This window comes from Monoraphidium neglectum (genome assembly GCF_000611645.1).
Source record: "Monoraphidium neglectum strain SAG 48.87 unplaced genomic scaffold scaffold00893, whole genome shotgun sequence".
In the NCBI taxonomy this organism is placed as follows: domain Eukaryota; kingdom Viridiplantae; phylum Chlorophyta; class Chlorophyceae; order Sphaeropleales; family Selenastraceae; genus Monoraphidium; species Monoraphidium neglectum.
The window spans coordinates 408-17,413 of record NW_014012735.1 but is presented as its reverse complement, the minus strand read 5'-3'; the positions used below and the strand labels follow the sequence as shown (position 1 = coordinate 17,413).

The 17,006-nt window shown below is 62.8% G+C and overlaps 5 protein-coding genes across 5 annotated transcripts; 2 read left to right on the top strand and 3 right to left on the bottom strand.

The window, feature by feature from the left end:
- Positions 1-270: 270 nt before the first annotated feature.
- On the bottom strand, positions 271-1,110 carry MNEG_5820 (hypothetical protein; the record flags this gene model as incomplete). Its single annotated transcript, XM_014045708.1, has 1 exon — positions 271-1,110. One exon carries the CDS (start codon positions 1,108-1,110, stop codon positions 271-273), a length of 840 nt encoding a protein of 279 aa, XP_013901162.1.
- A 1,767-nt stretch (positions 1,111-2,877) lies between these two features.
- Positions 2,878-4,354, bottom strand: MNEG_5819 (hypothetical protein; the record flags this gene model as incomplete). Its single annotated transcript, XM_014045707.1, has 2 exons — positions 2,878-3,303; positions 3,761-4,354. 2 exons carry the CDS (start codon positions 4,352-4,354, stop codon positions 2,878-2,880), a joined length of 1,020 nt encoding a protein of 339 aa, XP_013901161.1.
- A 2,161-nt stretch (positions 4,355-6,515) lies between these two features.
- MNEG_5818 (hypothetical protein) lies at positions 6,516-10,009 on the top strand (the record flags this gene model as incomplete). The annotated part of the gene is made up of 5 exons (XM_014045706.1): positions 6,516-6,707; positions 6,932-7,244; positions 7,600-7,848; positions 8,078-9,141; positions 9,371-10,009. 5 exons carry the CDS (start codon positions 6,516-6,518, stop codon positions 10,007-10,009), a joined length of 2,457 nt encoding a protein of 818 aa, XP_013901160.1.
- Positions 10,010-11,420: 1,411 nt separating this feature from the next.
- On the top strand, positions 11,421-12,197 carry MNEG_5817 (hypothetical protein; the record flags this gene model as incomplete). Its single annotated transcript, XM_014045705.1, has 2 exons — positions 11,421-11,528; positions 11,826-12,197. The coding sequence occupies 2 exons, from the start codon at positions 11,421-11,423 to the stop codon at positions 12,195-12,197; spliced, it is 480 nt and encodes a 159-aa protein (XP_013901159.1).
- Positions 12,198-13,737: 1,540 nt separating this feature from the next.
- On the bottom strand, positions 13,738-16,382 carry MNEG_5816 (hypothetical protein; the record flags this gene model as incomplete). Its single annotated transcript, XM_014045704.1, has 5 exons — positions 13,738-14,136; positions 14,491-14,625; positions 15,138-15,426; positions 15,919-16,019; positions 16,212-16,382. The coding sequence occupies 5 exons, from the start codon at positions 16,380-16,382 to the stop codon at positions 13,738-13,740; spliced, it is 1,095 nt and encodes a 364-aa protein (XP_013901158.1).
- Between the last annotated feature and the right edge of the window lie 624 nt (positions 16,383-17,006).

The window sequence follows — 17,006 nt, the reverse complement described above, 5'->3', positions numbered from 1 at the left end:
ACCATCACAGAGCAGCAACAGAGCCAATACAGGCACGATGTTGGACCAGGTTGCTATACTGCAATAATCGCAAGGGAAGCCGTCACGCGCCTCGCCTTGGAATATTGGATTTGAATTTGAGGCCAGCTTGGCCCGAAATAAGGCCAGCCAGGTGCGCCTGTGCGTTCGCCAGCCGTCCGCTCCATCGCCCACCCGCGACGCGGCTGCAACTCCCACCACCCGCCCGCCCGCCGCCTACGGGCCCCGCGGCAGCCGCACGCGCGCGCCTGCCTAGCGCGTGCGCCTGTAGACGGTCCTGCAGCTCACGGGCTTCACATTAGGGTCCTCCATCGTGAGCAGTGACGTCACCACGAGCTCGTCGGGGTTGTCGTCCTGCACCCTGATCTCGTCGCGCCCCCGCCCCGCGTGCGGCGCCGGCCACTCGATCGCGACCTCGAGCGCGCGGCCGCCGTCGATGGGCCGCGCGCGGCCGGTCGCGCGGCCGCCGCGGAGGTCGCGGCGTCGGAGGAACGAGTCGGGGCCGTCGAGCACGTAGCGCTCGCGGACCTTCAGGATAGGCACTACCGAGAAGACAGCAAATGTGAAGCGCGTGCGCTGGCGGGGCTGCGGCTGCTGATGGTGGTGGTGGTGCCCGTTCGCGGCCGCCGGCTTGCCCGCCGCCGCAGCGTCAAGCGGCTTGTCACCCGCCTTCGCTGGAGGCGCTGGCACCGCCGCCGCCGTGCCGTCCACCTCGTCGCTCCCCGCGCCGCCGCCGTCGCTGCCGCCCTCGCTCTCGCCGCCGCCGTCGTCGTCGCCATCCCCTTCCTCGAACTGCTGGAACGTCAGCTCTAGGCCGCGCACCAGTGCGATCGCGCGGCGCTTGATGCCGCCGATGCTCATTGCATTCATGGCGGCATCCATGGGGTCGCTGCGTGCCTTGTCCTTGACCCAGGAGCCAGCGATGCGGGGGTCATAGCCAAGGAAGACCTCTTGCTGCTGCTGCTGCTGCTGCTGCTGCTGCTGCTGCTGCTGCTGCTGCTGCTGCTGCTGCTGTGCCGGAGGTGGCACCGCCAGCCCGTCTGCGGGCGCAGCTTCCGTGGAGGCGGGCACGGGCGCCACTGCAGCGTGCATTGCACGGGCTGTTGCTTCGCGGGTGATGTGGCTTTTTGAATTGCCACCACCTCCGCGCCTGCGCGTCGCGCGCTTGCGCTTGCACTGCCGCGAGGGCGCGAGCAGGGCAGCGCCTGCCAATACCAGCGCTGCGCCGGCGATTGTGCCGGCAAGGGTGACAAGACGAGTCCACCGGGGCCGCGCAGTAGCGGCTGAAAGGTCAATAGATTTGTTGATTTGACGGTCTTTCGAGTTTTGTCGCTGCTCCCCCTCCCCGAATTTGGGATTGCCCGGCATCAACCGCTGAGCGGTGCGACGGTGGCCCAACTATCGAAAAGAGTCGCTTGTATTCTTATATGAGCAATTGCGAGGAGGCTGGTCCAGGTCCAAAGCCAAGACGCTGGGCGGGCACATCCTGGTTTGGCCCAGCCCAGTGGCAGCGCCCAGCAGCTATGGCTGCGCTGTGGCCCGCAGGTCTGCGTCACACCTGCATCACACTTACAGCGTGTAGCTGTATGATGGTTTACCACAGCTTTCAGAGTGCCCGTCCTCACAGGCAGCGTCTTTCCAAAAGGTGAGGACCCCCCCCCCCCGGCGTCAAACGCTGGTCGCCTGCATGGCACTCATGCACATGAACACGCCGCCATGCACATACCCGCACTAACACACCCACACACATGCACACAGCCACATGAAGCTGTAGACATGCACACACCCATGCACGTACCCACGTGCGCATTCCCACATGACCTCACACATGCGCGCCCCTTGACATGAACTCCGGTGCACCATGGGCACTTGTGCCACTGCCGCACTCCGACGGCCAGGGCCAGCCAAAAAAACCCTGACATCACTTTTGCTCTTGGATATACAGAAGCCGTTGACGCGGCCTAGAGTCAATTCATCACATATATGCAAAAAAAACTTAATTGTACTTTTCTGCTGCAATCGAGCTTGCCCTTGGTGGATGCCCACAGGCACCTGCGGACGCACTGCACTCCAATGCCAGCCGTGCCGCCCAATGCTGGGACTGGACGCTTGCATGGCGTGCACGAAGAAGCCGAGTGATACAGGTTCAGGCATTATTACAGGCGGTACAGTATCATTTGTGCAGCATGATGTGCTCTGGGCGAGCGCACCCTTTGCAGTATTGGCAGGAAAATCAGGAGGCGTCGGTTGGCAGCGCAACTGCCGGGCAACATCAGTGAAGTGGCACATTCCACGCGTGTCTCTTCTCTCCGTTCTGCATCTTTGTGTGGTGAACGCCAGGGCCTGGCTAGTGCGGGGGCACTTCGCATACATGCACTCTCAACCTTGACCATGATTCGGCTTCTAAAACTCATGTACTCTCGACATGTCACAAGACAACATGCAGCATGCCGGCAAAGAAAGTCAACTATCCTTGGATCCTCTTGTTGCCTGTACACAAGCAAGTGCGTGACACAGTGTTTTTTGGCGACGGCACGATGATGTGCGAAGGGCAGGTGGGGCGCACGCCTGCAGGCAGCACGCGCCAGCAGCAAGAGTTGCAACAGGGTGCCAAGGCCTGTGTGGGGCAGCCAGAATCGATGACGCAAGCACGAGCAAGCAGACGCGCTGCAGATTCACGCTTGCAGCATGCGCTTGCACGTGCTGGTTCACAAGGCAACTGCAGACTACACAGTTCGCACCAAACCAGCATCAATTCTCATGAGGCAGGCGGGAGGGGTGCCTCGTTGGCTTGCGCACCCCTCCGCCCCTGGGCCGCCCTCTGCACCCGCCAACGCCCCCAGACCCACCGTCGCCCCGTCACACCGCCTTGCCGTCCGACCCCGCCGGCGCATGGGACTTAATACGCACCACCGCCTCAGTGTGCGGCGCCGCGCCGGCCGCGTAGCGGCTCGCGCGCGCGGGCGCAAGGGGCATGCCCTCGATCCACCTCAGCCGGAAGGGGCGCAGGCCCAGCAGGCGCCTCGGCGACTCCCTCACCACGAACTCGTACGTGGGCGTCGACGCCTGCGCCGCGAAAGCCCTGAGCTGCTTGACCGAGTACGAGCGCACGCAGGAGGCGAACCCGTCGTATGCCGCGACGAGCGGCGCCGCCGGCAGCGCCGCAGCCAGGCGCAGCAGCTGGCGCCCGAGGCGCGGCGGGCGGGCGGTGAAGGGCAGCAGGAAGGGCACGGCGACGCCCTGGGCTATGACTGCGAGCATGGTGATGGGGTGGCGCTCCACGACCTGTTGTTTTATCCATAGTGCAGAGTGGGGGTGAGGCCCGTTGATTGCAGGGTGGGCGGTGATGAAGGGGTGATGACGTGCGGATGTGTGAGGTCTGGTCATGCCGCAGGGCGCCGTGTGCTGGCGGCGTGCATCAGGCGGTGGGTGCACTCGCGTGTGTGGAAGACAGAAGCAGAGGACGAGGCAGAGGCGGGGGCAGAGGCACAGACGGTGACAGAATCAGAGACAGAGACAGAGACAGAGGAAGGAAGAGAATGAGTGTGTGCGCTGTGCCTGGACTCACGCCGGCGTGCACATGCATGTCTGTGAGGGGCAGATCAGCCTGCCATCCGTCTCAACGCCTATTATGACTTTCGGCAGAGCCGGCAACGCCTGCAGGCACGCATGCCACCGTTTGGGTGAAGGCCAAAGCGCACCGGAACCCCCAGGTCACCAGCGATGCGGTCGATCCGCCCACCTCGAATGCCGCAAAGGGCTGCCCCTGCCGCGCGGCGTCCCCGAGCACCCGCAACACCAGCGGCGGCGGCAGGTGGTGCAGGCTGTTGAAGAGCGTGCGGACGCCGCCTCGCAGCTCGGGCGGCACGTCGCTCGCGTCGACCGGCGTGGGCACGCCGCGGCAGACGCCGGGCGGGAGGCGGCGCTCGGCAAGGGCGAAAGCGGCGGCGTTGGGGTAGAGGTCTGTGAGGACAATCTCGTCGACCGGCCCGAGGGCGCCGCGCTCCGCAAGGCCGACCAGGGCGCCGCCGCCGCCGCTGCAGAGGTCGACGATCATGCGCCGCGGCGCATGCTCGGGCGGCGCGGCGCCGCCGCCGCTGCCGCCGCTGCTGCTGCCGGCGCCGTCCTCGCCGCTGTCGGCGCCGTCGGCGTGCTGCTGCAGCTGCTGGATCTGGTGGGCGGCAAACTGATCCAGGAGGCGTTTGAGGACGGGGCCGGCGCCTTCAAACACTCTGGTAAGATCCGTTATCACTCTGAGGTAGCCGGTCACCGCATCACGAAGGAAATCGGGGCAGTGAGGGCTGTCCTCGATCTCAGGGATGTTGATGCGCTGCATGGTGAGCGCGATTTGAGCCCTCGCGCCAAGTTCGGGTCGGCGCTGTCACACTGCCGAGCGCCGCAAACGCGTTTGAGCGGGCACGTTGAGACAGCGTCTGTCTAACCCGCAATTTTGACGTTGAGAAAGCACGCAGCGGGCCTCCAAAGCCCACACGCCCTGACGCCCTCTGTGACTCTTGGTGCGCGGGCAGCTGCGGGCTGGCACGGTGATGCCAAGAGAGTACTGTTCTTCTGCGACAAGAAAAATGAGCAAGTGTGACAACATCGTGCAGCAGATCGGCAACTTGCCCGACTGGGCTACCCAGGCGCTGCTTCTCACCTCACGAGCAGCTGGGGCGGCGGACAGTCTGAGTGCCTGATGTTCCCGCCCTACGTGGTCGCATACGACCCAGTAAACCCCTCTAGAAATCTGGAGGCCTTAATAGGCCACCTCGTGAAGGTCATTTGTGCCCGTAGGATTGATTGGCTCATTTCAGGTCGTCCCACGAGGGTGCCGAGGGCTGCACAGTCTGCCCCAGTGACAGGTTCCCACTTCAGCGCATCCTGCTGCAAACCTGCAGGACTTTGGCCTTATAGTTGCACAACCTGGGTGTGTCTTGATCTCTTCTTCTCACGCGTGGGCTGCTTTCATCCCAAGTCAAGGTGTCCCTGCAAAGACCTGTGCAATCAGGTGCCTGGCCACCGCTGCTGTCCAGAAGTGGCTGTGCGTGGTGTTACAGCTCTAACGGCTCGAGTAATGTGATGATGTGAGATGCAAGCCGGGGCAAAAGGCCCTCGTTGCTACCGTGGGTGCCACCTGACACCTGAAAAATCCAGTGGGATCGGCATATATATAACCCTGGCTGCCCAGCAAATGCGGTACCGACGGATGCAAGTGCGGACGCGTGAGGCTGCTTTCAAGAGCCCAAGGCGATTCTGCAAGGGCAATCACAGAAGATGAGTAATAGGCGTTGATCGTGTCCTAGGCCAGGTTCTTACATGGCAAGCTATAATGGCAGCAAAACTCGCCGGCAACGGCCGCCTCGGCATTTGGGCGCAGTTAGAAAAAGTAGGCGGGCAGAAAATCCCCCTACTTTTCTGAACAAAGGAACCCGCTTGGTTCGGACAGCGGGGCGCATGCATAGTTGTGTGAGAGCGCACCAATCAACAAAGGAGGGAGCTGACATAATCCCCTGTGCAAAACCAATCAAGTGCTGACTGCTGGCGGCACAGTGCATATGTATCACAGAGATTGGAAGCGCAATAGGCAGGAAGCCAAAACTACAGCACCGCCGCCTGGAAGGCCTGGGACACCACACACCAGGGCCACACTGGGCCAGCCCTTGTTCTCCTCCTTGCCAGTGGGCTCGGCGACCCACGAGTTGATGGCGGTGCCGACGACGGGGACCTTGCGGACGGTGTCCCCTTTCAGGGTGCCCGCAAACGCGCGCCATACGCCGCCCACATCGTGGGTGAGGCCGTCGCAGGCGGCATCGTTGTCACAGGCGGAGCGCATGGCCTTGAAGTTGGAGGTGGAGGAAGGGGGGGCCGGCCAGGGTGACGGTGGTGCCGATCGTCTTGCCCAGGAGCTTGGGACATATAGGCAATTTAGATGGGTGCCCTCCTTGATCTCAAACAGGACAACGCTCGCATCAGGATTGTCCCACCGCGCCGCGGTGCTGTTGCCGATGATGTTTGCAGCATTGATGTGGGCGCTGGTGATGCGCCAGTCAGAAGCACTGGTTCACGCCGTCCTGCTGACCATGTTCTGATGTCAGCTTCGTGTGCCACCCTGGCCAAGGCTTCCCTCGAACGAGCAAACACACCTTGGAATACTGCTAATATTTCGGTACAGCCACGGTATACGGGCTGTTGACGCGGCGGCCAAGCCTCCGGCCAACCCACATCGCGTTGGCCGCGTGAAAATCCGCTTCGCACTCCGTGCCACGATTTTCGCTACGCAACTCTCTGCTTCTGTCGCCTTCCCGATGCATACAACTATACATAAGGACTGCATTTCATTCTGCATCCATCGACCAAGCTTAGAAGGCTCTCAAGACTCTCGACAGCCCGACACCGACACCGACACCTCGACTCTGAAGATAGCTCCACGAAAACAGCAAGTTCCCCGTCTGTTTCGGGATTTTGGCAGGCGCCACAGCTTGTCAGCCGCCCCTGCGATGCAGCTCTCCAGGCTCGCCGTGGTGCTGCTCCTGGCAGCGGCACTGTGCATCGCCCGTGCCAGCCGCGACCTGGACGACTCTTCCTCCAATCGCCAGCTGCTGCAGACCCCCACCTCCGCTGACTGCGACCGCTCGGTCAAGCACTGCACTGCCTGCCGCTACCAATTCTACCGCGGCACTGTGACAAAGGTGCGGGGCGGTGCAGCAGGTGCCGCGGGTGTCAGTCGGATCAGTGGAAGCGTCGCGCGCACATCCAGGGGCAGGGAGTCTAAGCCAGACAGCCAAGGGAGGCTTGTTGTACCTGACCCCTTCACTCTTTACCCTCTGCCCTGACCAACCCCCTCACCATCCCCTTGGCCGCGACCCTCGTCCCCACTCACTCCCGACCCTCACCTCCTACGCGCCCGCCCCAGGCCATCTGCACAAAGTGCGACACCGGCTACGCCGTCAAGGCCAGCGGCCGCGCCTGCTACTGCGCGCCCGGCTACTACACCACCGAGAACACCGCCGTGAGCGGCCAGACCGGCTTCACCTGCATCCCCTGCGACTACAACAACGTCTGCCCTGGCGCCAAGATCACCGCCGAGTCCTCCACGGCCTTCGCGGCCTGCGGCGCCAACAAGATCACCACCACCCAGTTTGCCAAGTCCGACCGCGAGTGCGTCGTGAAGCCTGGCTTTGGCTGGGGCTCCGGCGACACCTCAGCCGCCTGCGACGCCGGCTTCTGTGAGTCTCCACCCTCTGCCTTGGTCTCTGGGGTTGACAAGGACGTCTGTGTGGCGTCAGTGTTGCGTCGTGCGCTTGGGTGGGCGCCACTACTGATGACGGAGGTGGCGCCTGCTGGGGTGAAGGCAGCCTGCAATGCAGGCTGAGCGCATGGTGCCGCAGCCGCATGCGACACTGTGTGCATACCTGCAGACAAGGCGCTGTGCACGCATTCGTTCAGTAACTCGGACAAGTGTGAGCAAGGGCAGGGGTGCGCGAGAGCCCGCCCTGCGCCGCGCCTCTCAACAACCAGCCAACTGACGTGGTGTTCTCCTCTGCCCGTTCCTCCCCGCACTTGCACTCCCCACCCGCCCAGACAACCCCGGCTACAACACGCGCAAGTGCACCAAGTGCCCAGGCGACCTGACTACCGCCGGCACCAACTCCAACTCGACCCAGGACTGCCAGGCGCCCATTGGCTACTACTACCTGCGCGGCAAAGCTGTCGCCTGCGCCCGCGGCACCTACAAGAGCTTCGTGGGCAACCAGGACTGCTCCGAGTGCCCCAACGGCGTCACCACAGCCGCCGGCGAGGTCGGCAAGACATCCTCGTCCGCCTGCACTGGTGGGCACGCACCCTGGCTCAGGCCGCTGCACGCATGAGGGGACGGAACCGCTGGGGTGCTGGCAGCAACCCAGTGCGACGGGGGCAACCATACATCAGGGCCGTGCGGCTCAGCGGCATCCACCAGCTAAGATGGGGGGCCATGCGGCCGGCCAGTGTCTTGCATCACGCCTTTCCATCCTCACAAAGAACATTGTCACCCACATCCACTAACCCCCTTCGCTTGCAGTGCTGCTGGCCGGCTACCAGTTTGCGTCCGCCCCCACCGTCGGCACCACCGACGCCACCGAGTGCGGCCAGGACTCGTACCGCACTGGCGAGGTCACCTTTGACGGGTCTACTGCCGTCACCTGCACGGGCTGCGGCAACAACCTGACCACCCTCGCAAACGTTACCAAGGCCACCAGCCCCGACGCGTGCCTGGCTCCCCCCGGCTACGGCTGGGCGCCTGGCGGCACCAACGGCGCCGGCGTTGCCACCCTGTGCCCGGCTGGCTCTTACAACCCCGGCTACAACAGGGAGCCCTGCGTCAAGTGCGGCAACGGCACCATCACCACCGCCGCCGCGGGCTCCACCAGCGCCGACCAGTGCTACACGCCCGCCGGCCACGGCAACAGGCGCGACGCCGTCAGCGGCGTGCTGGAGGGCTACGTGTGCCCCAACAACACCTATGGCCGCCCCAACAACACATTTGGCCTGGTGGACGTCGAGTGCACTAAGTGCCAGGAGAACACCCACACCCTGCAGACAGGCTCCACGGCCGCCGCCCAGTGCCTCACCAATGCGGGGTACGGCTACGACGACGGCTCTGTTAACCAGTGCTCGTACGGCTACTACAACCCCGGCGACAACCAGAACCCCTGCACCTACTGCGGCGACGGCTTCAACACCACCAACAGCGCCAACGCCACCGCGGGCGAAACCGGCTCCGACGCCGCCAGCGACTGCAAGCTCGACTTTGGCTACCACCTGTTCGGCTCCTCCGGCGCGATCGAGCCCTGCCTGCGCGGCTTCTACAAGGGTTTCATCGGCAACGGCTCCTGCAGCCAGTGCCCGGCGGGCACCTCCACCACCGCCACCATGGCTGCCGTCGCCAAGACCGACTGCGATGCGTGCCGCCCGGGCTTTGGCACCGGCACGGCCGACGGCAAGATCGTCCTCGGCTCGCTTTCAAACACATCTTGCAGCATCTGCCCGTCGGGCACCTACAGTGCCGGCTTCACCCAGGGCGGCCAAAACTGCACCGCCTGCCCCACCACCCAGAACTTCACAGGCACCATGGTGTCTCGCAAGGTGGGGGCGCTGCTGCTGGGGTGCAGGGGTTCCAAGTTTTGAGCGACGGCGGCGGCACATCAAGGGACGGTGGCTGAGGGGCGCTGAGGAGCATGCATGCAAGCCGGCTGGCATGCCCGCTTCTTGCTGGTTTTGCACAATCTACTCCTTTTTTTCACACTTGGTGCGCACATCCCTGACCTTGGCCGATTCGCGGTCCCCACCTGCCCTAAACCCCAACCAACCCCAGGGCACCTGGACCCCCGAGGACTGCTTCGGGCAGTTTATTACAAACCCTGACAACGAGCAGACCTTCCTGCCCTGGGACTACATCTACCACGACAACGCCACCATCCTGGCGCTGCAGAGCGGCCAGACCACCCTCTCAGCCTGCCAGACAAACTGCGGCCTCGACAGCACCTGCCAGTACATGGTGTTCTACAAGACCGGCGGCCCCGACGGCGACGGCATCAACAAGTGCTACTGGCGCACAACCGGCGCCGACATCAGCGCCGCGCACATCGTCGGCGACGGCACCGCGGCCTGGTGGGACAACCCCGATGTCAGCGTCGTGCTGTTTGAGATCAAGGAGGGCGCCTACGTGGCCTACCCCAAGCTCCTGGGAGAGACCATTGGCACCACCGTCACCCTGGCCGGCTCCCCCTCCACCTCCGACTTCAAGGCCATGCGCTCTGCCTGCGACAAGGACGCCGCCTGCGTCGGCCTCACCCACGACGTGGGCGGCGTGTGGCGCGCGTTTGCGGGCACCCTGCGTGAAGACACCATTGGCAAGATCCGCGTCGTCGGCACCGCCATCAACTCGTGGGTTGCGGAGCCCACTGGCACTGAGGAGAACGAGGGCTGGTCCAGCGTGGCCCTGGTGGGCTAAGACTTCCGTTGCAGACAGCGACGCCATAGCTTCATCTTCCTGCCTTTCGCGCTTCTCACCTCCATCCACATATATATGCACTGCTGGGCTGGCGGCAACATGCACCCCAAGTGGGTTTGGCACGTGGGAATCTTCGAGTCCAGGCCTTTTTCGATTTGTGAGCGCTGACGCATTTATGCCTTTGCCCCGGTGTCTCAACCAAGCCGGCGGATGCCCTCAGTTTCCTGCCCCCTTACTTTTCATCCCGTCGCCTGGCTGCCCTGGCGGTCGGCATCAGCAAGTTTCGCGCCGCCAACATGCTGTCTGCCGTGTTTTCTAGCCCAGCTTCAACACGATTCGCACTCGCACTAGCGCCGCGCCTCTGGGCGCCTCTGCGTTACATTAGACGCTTCGTTCACCAGAGTCTCATTTGTCCCTCTGTTGCCCTTCCTCATTACTTATACTCTGTGATTGCCCTCGCATCATCGCCTTGGGCTTCGTGAGAGCAACCTCACATCCGCACTTGCACACACCACACGTCATCGATCTGTACTAGCTGTTCAGGGCAGCAAGCATTCTATGCCGATCGCACTGCACTTGCATAGCTCCTGGTGTCAGGCGACGCTCGCAGTTGTGGCAAGGGCCTTCTGCCCTTGCTTGCCGCACATATGATGAAAACACAAGCTGTTACGGCTGTGCGTGTAACACCGCAAGCTCCTACACGGAGTCGGTTGTGAGACTTAGTGGCTTTATTTGGCAGTGGCAGGATCTTGATTCGGGATCGAACAGACCCCACCAGGGTAGAAGGGATCAAACAACATCTGCAACATACAAACACTTTGCTATGTTTTTCTCGGAAATTGCTGCAGGATGTCCTGAAGTGGGAGAGGCTGTCACCAGGGGCAGACTGCACAGTCCAAGGCACACCTGTGCCGGCCAGGGTCCCTGCTTGCTTGCTGTTCAAGCCTTCCGGTCATGGGACATTGGAGTCTAGATGACACGGCGCCTGCTCAAATCTCCCCATGCTCTCTCACACACACGATTTGCACCCCAGGTAGGCGCCAATCGGCCACGATGCGCCCGCTCAGCTGACTCTTCACACTCGCCTTCACACCCTTGGTGTGGTTGAACCGACTAACCCTCGATGCTGCAAAAGCACTAGGAATGCTTGAATACACTTGTTTTCTCGCCGGGAACTGTCCATATTAACTTGACAGACGAGTGCGTCACCCCGGTCGCGATCATCGCGATCACGCAGCCTTGGCCAGACCTCCCACCCCCAAGCTCCTCTCCAATGGCAGTTCACTATCAGGCGCGTGTTGCTCTGATATTGGGCCTACTTATGGCCTCTAGCGTGCCCAAGTCTGCCCGCGGAGCGCCGTTCGTCTACTCAGCAACCCTCGTGCGCTGCAGTGAAGCCACGTCAACAGGCATGGCCGTGGTGAATGTCGGCTGCGGCGGCGACACCCTTACATCCGGCTCCATCAACGTGCTGCCCTCCAACGGGCGTGTGGCCGTCACATTGAAGGGTGCGAGCCAGGTGAGGGCGTGATTCCCCCCTGCTGCGCCTTTAGTTTCTCAGCTCGAGCTGGAGTCTACAGGGTGTTGTATGGCCGGTCACGTTTTGACGCAGCAAAATAAGCTTCTCCGAGCGTCAAGAACACAAAGAATGCACCTTGTTTCTGCCCCATGGCAGGCAAGGCCTGCCAAGCGCTCCTGTCCATCGTCACTGTGACATGCACAGCACCCTCCCCCCATTGTATTACTCGCTCTATCCACAAACACCCAGCAAGAAGCCTGCAATGCTGCACTCTGTTATCCAATGGATCTCCCCTAGATCAACCTGTACGAGGTCTATTGGCTTCCCTTTGGCGCACCATTCTCATCAGCCTACCTCATCGGCAACATCGCCACCGACTGCCGCGGCAACAGCATCAGCCCCACAGCGCGCCCCATCGCCAACGGCAGGGAGGCCCTCGCCACGCTGAACCTCGGCCCGAGGCTGTCGGCAGCCGCCCCCGCGCTCAGCAGCGGCGTCTTTTTGCTGTATTCGCGCGGGCCCTACGGCGGCAGCGCGGTGCGCTGCAAGCCCACCACCTTCAACACAGTGGTCAGCCCCACTGACTCGTCCAGGACCAACGCATTCGCCAACCCAGCAGTCAACCTGAACAGCTCCATAGTGCAGTTCATGAGCGGTTACCAGACCTGAGAGGTCGCTTGAACGGCCCAACCACGCCGCGCGCCCGCCGCCACTGCCAAAGGCGGCTTGAACGGCTCAGGCGGCGGCGCTCGAGGAGGGTCAAGATAGAGGCGCTGGGCTTCAGGACCTGGCCGCAGCGCAAGCCGTGTGCATGGGGCTTGTGCTCTGTCATGATTTTGTTCAAAGTGCACTGGCACTCCCTCCACAAGGGTGCTGCAACGAAGTTTTTGTCGATATGCTCAGCCAACCCGCTGCTGCGCCGGCTCATTCACATCACCTGCACCAACTCCCCCACGTGGGCATGCAAGCCTCCCTTCCCTGCGCCTTTGACGCTCCTTACTTGCTGAAGCCCTGCCTGCAGATCCGATTTGTCACCCCACTGTTGCCATTCCTAATGGCTGTTTCGCCCGCTTATTGCTGCAGCACATGCTCCTGGGTTCCCATCATCATTCATTGCTTGCTTTTCATTCGGGCGGTGAAGCTGGGTTCTTTCACCCCAAACCTATGGCCCGAGGGTTCACCACTCTCAACAGGGCGCAAGTGCGCACTTGTCGTGAGCCACTCACCAGAGATCACTTACTCTGCCCTTTCTTGGCGCGAAAAGCATATCTGCGCATGCTGCATGGCTGCCCCATGGCGAGAACCCACAACTTTGAAGACGTCTCTCGAGCCAGTTTGGCCGTTCAAGGGTTCACCTCACTGACGGCTCATCCCCCACACCTGCCATCATACCTACATCAGCCAGCCCTTCATGGCCACATGCAGGTCTGCCATCCATACACCACGCACGTCCCACCGCCCACAGGCGATACGTCAGGGAAACCAGCCCTCTGACCCTGGGGTGCGGCCCGTCGCTGGCCCGCCCCTGCCCAAACGCAAGTTCTGTCATTCACTTCCAAATCCTGCCTGCAGGTTGCTTTGGGATTGGAGTGTATGGGTGCTGCAACGTCAGACAGCACGCGTCGACTTGTAACTGCCTCCCTCCGTGCAAAGTAGCAAATCTGCTTACTCTCATCGCCTGTATGTGCATGTCGTGTCACCACGCACGCTCAAGTGCGCGCATGTGCTGGGTTGTAGGCATGGGAACATCATCTATCTATGGTGTACAAAAACAGTGGCGAGGCAGAACACAGTGCACCTGACAGTATGCAACTGTCCGTAGTGAGTGACACACATAACCCCGCTGAACTGCAAGCCTTGACTGGGTCCTGTTGGTGGCTGCAGCGCCAAAGCAGCGTCTATGATGTGCGCAAAAGGGTTGTTGGTGTGCTGATCTGGGGGCGTGAAAGCAGCGGGGTGGTGAGGTCACAGAGCGGCGCAGATGACAGCATAACATTCGTCTTGGGCTAGCCCCACCTCAATCTGTCACAGATACAAAACTGGCCCCCATCGGACGCCCCCCACCACTGCTGGTGCCATGACACCAAAGCGGGGCATACACGGGCACAACAACGGCGCGGCCGCTGATAGCAAAGGGTGCTAGGATCATGGGTCAGTGCGGCGCAATTTTATGCCTGCTTGATTTTAAGGTGACACTGCTCGGCCCCGGTCAGGCCAGGAGCGGCCTCTGGTGGCCGCCACCCTTGTGCTCGTCCGGGCACCGGCCCAGCGCAGCCAGGCACGCCATGAGCACGGCGGCGGCCGCCGCGACCGCCAGCCCTTGCCAGCAGCCGGCCGCCCACTCGCCAGCCTTCACACCGACCCCGCGCGCCGCGGCCGCCGCCCCGCGCGCCGCGGGGTGCGCCGGGCCGGGCGGCGGCGCGATGTTGCGGCGGGAGGCAGCGGAGCGCGCCTGGCCGAGGGGCGGGATCTTCACGTCGCGGCGGCAGGCGTTCAGGTATGACTCCCCGACGGAGCCGGCGCCGGCGGCGCGGCGGCGCGCGAGGGCAAAGTCGGGGGCGTCTGGGCAGTCCATGGGGCGCAGCTGCAGGTCCAGACAGGTCTCAACCTGGGTTCGGTGGTTTGGAAAGATGGCGACCGTACGCATTTTAGTGGCAAGATGTGATTTGATGTGATGCAATGTCATGTGATGGAGTGATTGCGACAGGGGATAAGGCGCCATGGAGTGGGCAGGGCTGCTGGCAGCGCCCCTACCACCCCTCAGGCCAGCACCCTGGGGCGGTTGGGGCGTTCATTGGCCGCGGGAGTGGCCGCAGCCGTCGCCGCGCAGGCGCTCTGTTGCGATTGAAGATTGATACAGAGCAAACTCGGGGCCGTCAAACTCAACAGGTGGGTTCATTGCCGAGAGGTGCCGCTGCACGCAAGGTTAGATCAAGGACGTCAAACCTCGGACCCCGCTCACGTGTCCGAGGTTGCCCTGCGCGTCGCAGAAGAAGAGGGCCTCGTGGCCGAGGTGGCGCCGCAGGGCGTCGTACAGCTGGCGGCCGGGGTAGGCACGGGTTGCATCGGGGGTGATGCCCTCCTGACTCAGCGCGTCCTGCGGGCCGCACGCGCACGTGCACGCGGATACCCAGGCAAGAGGGGTGACGAGACCCCGGGGTCGTCGGGATGGGAAGAAATGCGCGTGCTGCGCTGCTTTAACGCGCGGCGCGCAGCGACGCGATGCCCGCCTCGGGCGTTGTCCTTCGGTGGAATGGGGGCCTGTGCCAGCCCAGCTGCACAAGCACAGCCTGCGTGTCAGTCCCTTGGGCATATGAAGCGCGCCAAACGCCACACACCAAAAGCTGTGGGGAACCAATGCACAATTCATAGACAGCAGCAGCAGAACAAGCAGCAGCAGCAGCAGCAGCAGCATCAGCATCAGCAGCAGCGACAGTAGCAGCCGCAGCAGCCGCAGCAGCCGCAGCAGCATCAGCGACAGTAGCAGCCGCAGCAGCCGCAGCAGCAGCAGCAGCAGCAGCAGCAGCAGCAGCAGCAGCAGCAGCAGCAGCAGCAGCAGCAGCAGCAGCAGCAGCAGCAGCAGCAGCAGCAGCAGCTAAGCCCACCCACCTCGATGTTGAAGCGCTCGTGCAGCTCCAAGGCGCGCGCAAAGTAGTCATGCTCGTCAGCCACGCCCCCGTTGGCCATTGCACATGTCCCATGTTTCGCCCACTCGTGCTGCCAGAAGCCCGACCCGTTTGTAGACTTGTAGCTCGGCCACTCGGTCTTGAGCTGCGGCGCGAGGTCGGAGATCTTGGAATACGAAAAGGCGGCGGAGGAGTCGCAGCACTGGGGGTAGTCCGGGGCGACGTCCTGGCTGAGGCACTCGGGCCAGAGGCCGTGGAGGGTAAACTGGAAGCTGCGCGGCGCGAGTGCAAACGTGTGCGTGTATTTGTGTGTGTGTGAGAGAGTGATTGTTGTGAGTGTATTGTGTGCACGTTTGTGCGCATGAGCACGTGAAGGTTGGTGCTGTTTTGGGGGAGGGGGGTGGGGGAAGAGGGCAGGGGATGGGTGCGATTCATTTGGCGGACGAAGGCAAGCAGGTGTTTGCGGGGGCGGAAGCAGAACACTAGCCTCGCATCGGAGGAGCGAATGAGCAGAGGGGCGGCTGCGCGTCGGAAGGCCGCAGCTGGCGGGTACAAAATTCAGATGGCGCGCGCCGCAAGTGGGGGCTCACCGGTACCAGCCCGCAGTCGACTACTCAGTGGTGGGCCCACGCCTCGAAATGGCCACAGCAGGGCCCATCCCCCTTTCCCGCCCTCCCACTGCTCGTCCCTCCCAAAACCCCCCGGGTCTGGCGCGCTCTGGCTGGCCGCTCCGGACTCTGCGCGGGCCGGGCCGTCGCACTCACTCTGAGGTCTCTGGCGGGTTTACGCAGTCCTCGTGCGCGCAGACTGTGCCCAGCCACTGGCGTGCCAAAAGGTAATAGTCAAACCCAAGGTCGCCGCGCTCCTGCGGGGCACAGATGGGTCGGAGTCAGGTGGGGTACGTTATCGTGCGTGGGGCGCCCGGTGGACGGCCGCGATCGCGCGCGCCTGGTCGGGCGTGCCCGTGCTCATGCCCGTTCCCAGCTGTGCCGCCAGCCCCGCGCAAGAAACGGCGCGCTGCCAATGCGCGCGGCATGACTGGCGCTGCGCTGCTCACCCTGCTCCTGCAGCTGCGGCGCGGGCAGAAGTCGTTGGGCGTCGTGGTGCGAGCGGCGTTGGGCGCGGTACCGGCACTGCCGAGGGGCTCGACTGCTTTGACGTGAACCAGTTGTGCAAGGATAAACGTTCCACATATGACGAAGGCCACTACAGCGCTGATCCTAGCCATTGTGATCGTGAGTGGTTGCTTGTGTCAAGAGTTACTCTGGTTGAGGTCACGGGTGTATAAATACGGATGTATATATAAGTAGGGCGATCACGCACGAAATGAGGGCTCAGCATGCGTGTTTACGCACGACAAAGATTCCCACCCACCACCCACCCGGGACACCGGACAACTGGTGAACCCCGCATTATGTTGTAGACAGCGCTGTGAGTGAAAAGTGCTCCTACAAAGCTTCTAGCACCGATCATGGCCTGCCATCGCTGCCCTTGCGCCGCTCAACAGTCACATGCGCAGTCATCGCTGACCTGGCGAAGGCGGCAAGTGCATGCAAAAGCAGGTCCGGGGGGGGGGGACGCATACAGATGCACCATCTCCTCCATATCCGCCCCAAATGAGTGCAATGGTACATGGATACAGCAGCGGGGCGCCCCCCACATGTTTCAACCAAAACCCTGGCCGCCGCGCGCCCCCGCCCAGTCCGCCCCCGTCCCGCACCCAGCCATCGCCGCCCGCACCGCATGCTTGTTGCGCTTGGCACCGGACATTGTGACGACGTAAAGGTGTAAGACACACGCCTGTTTCTGATATTGTGTATCAAACATGGGGGGAGTAAGTCATGGGGGGAGC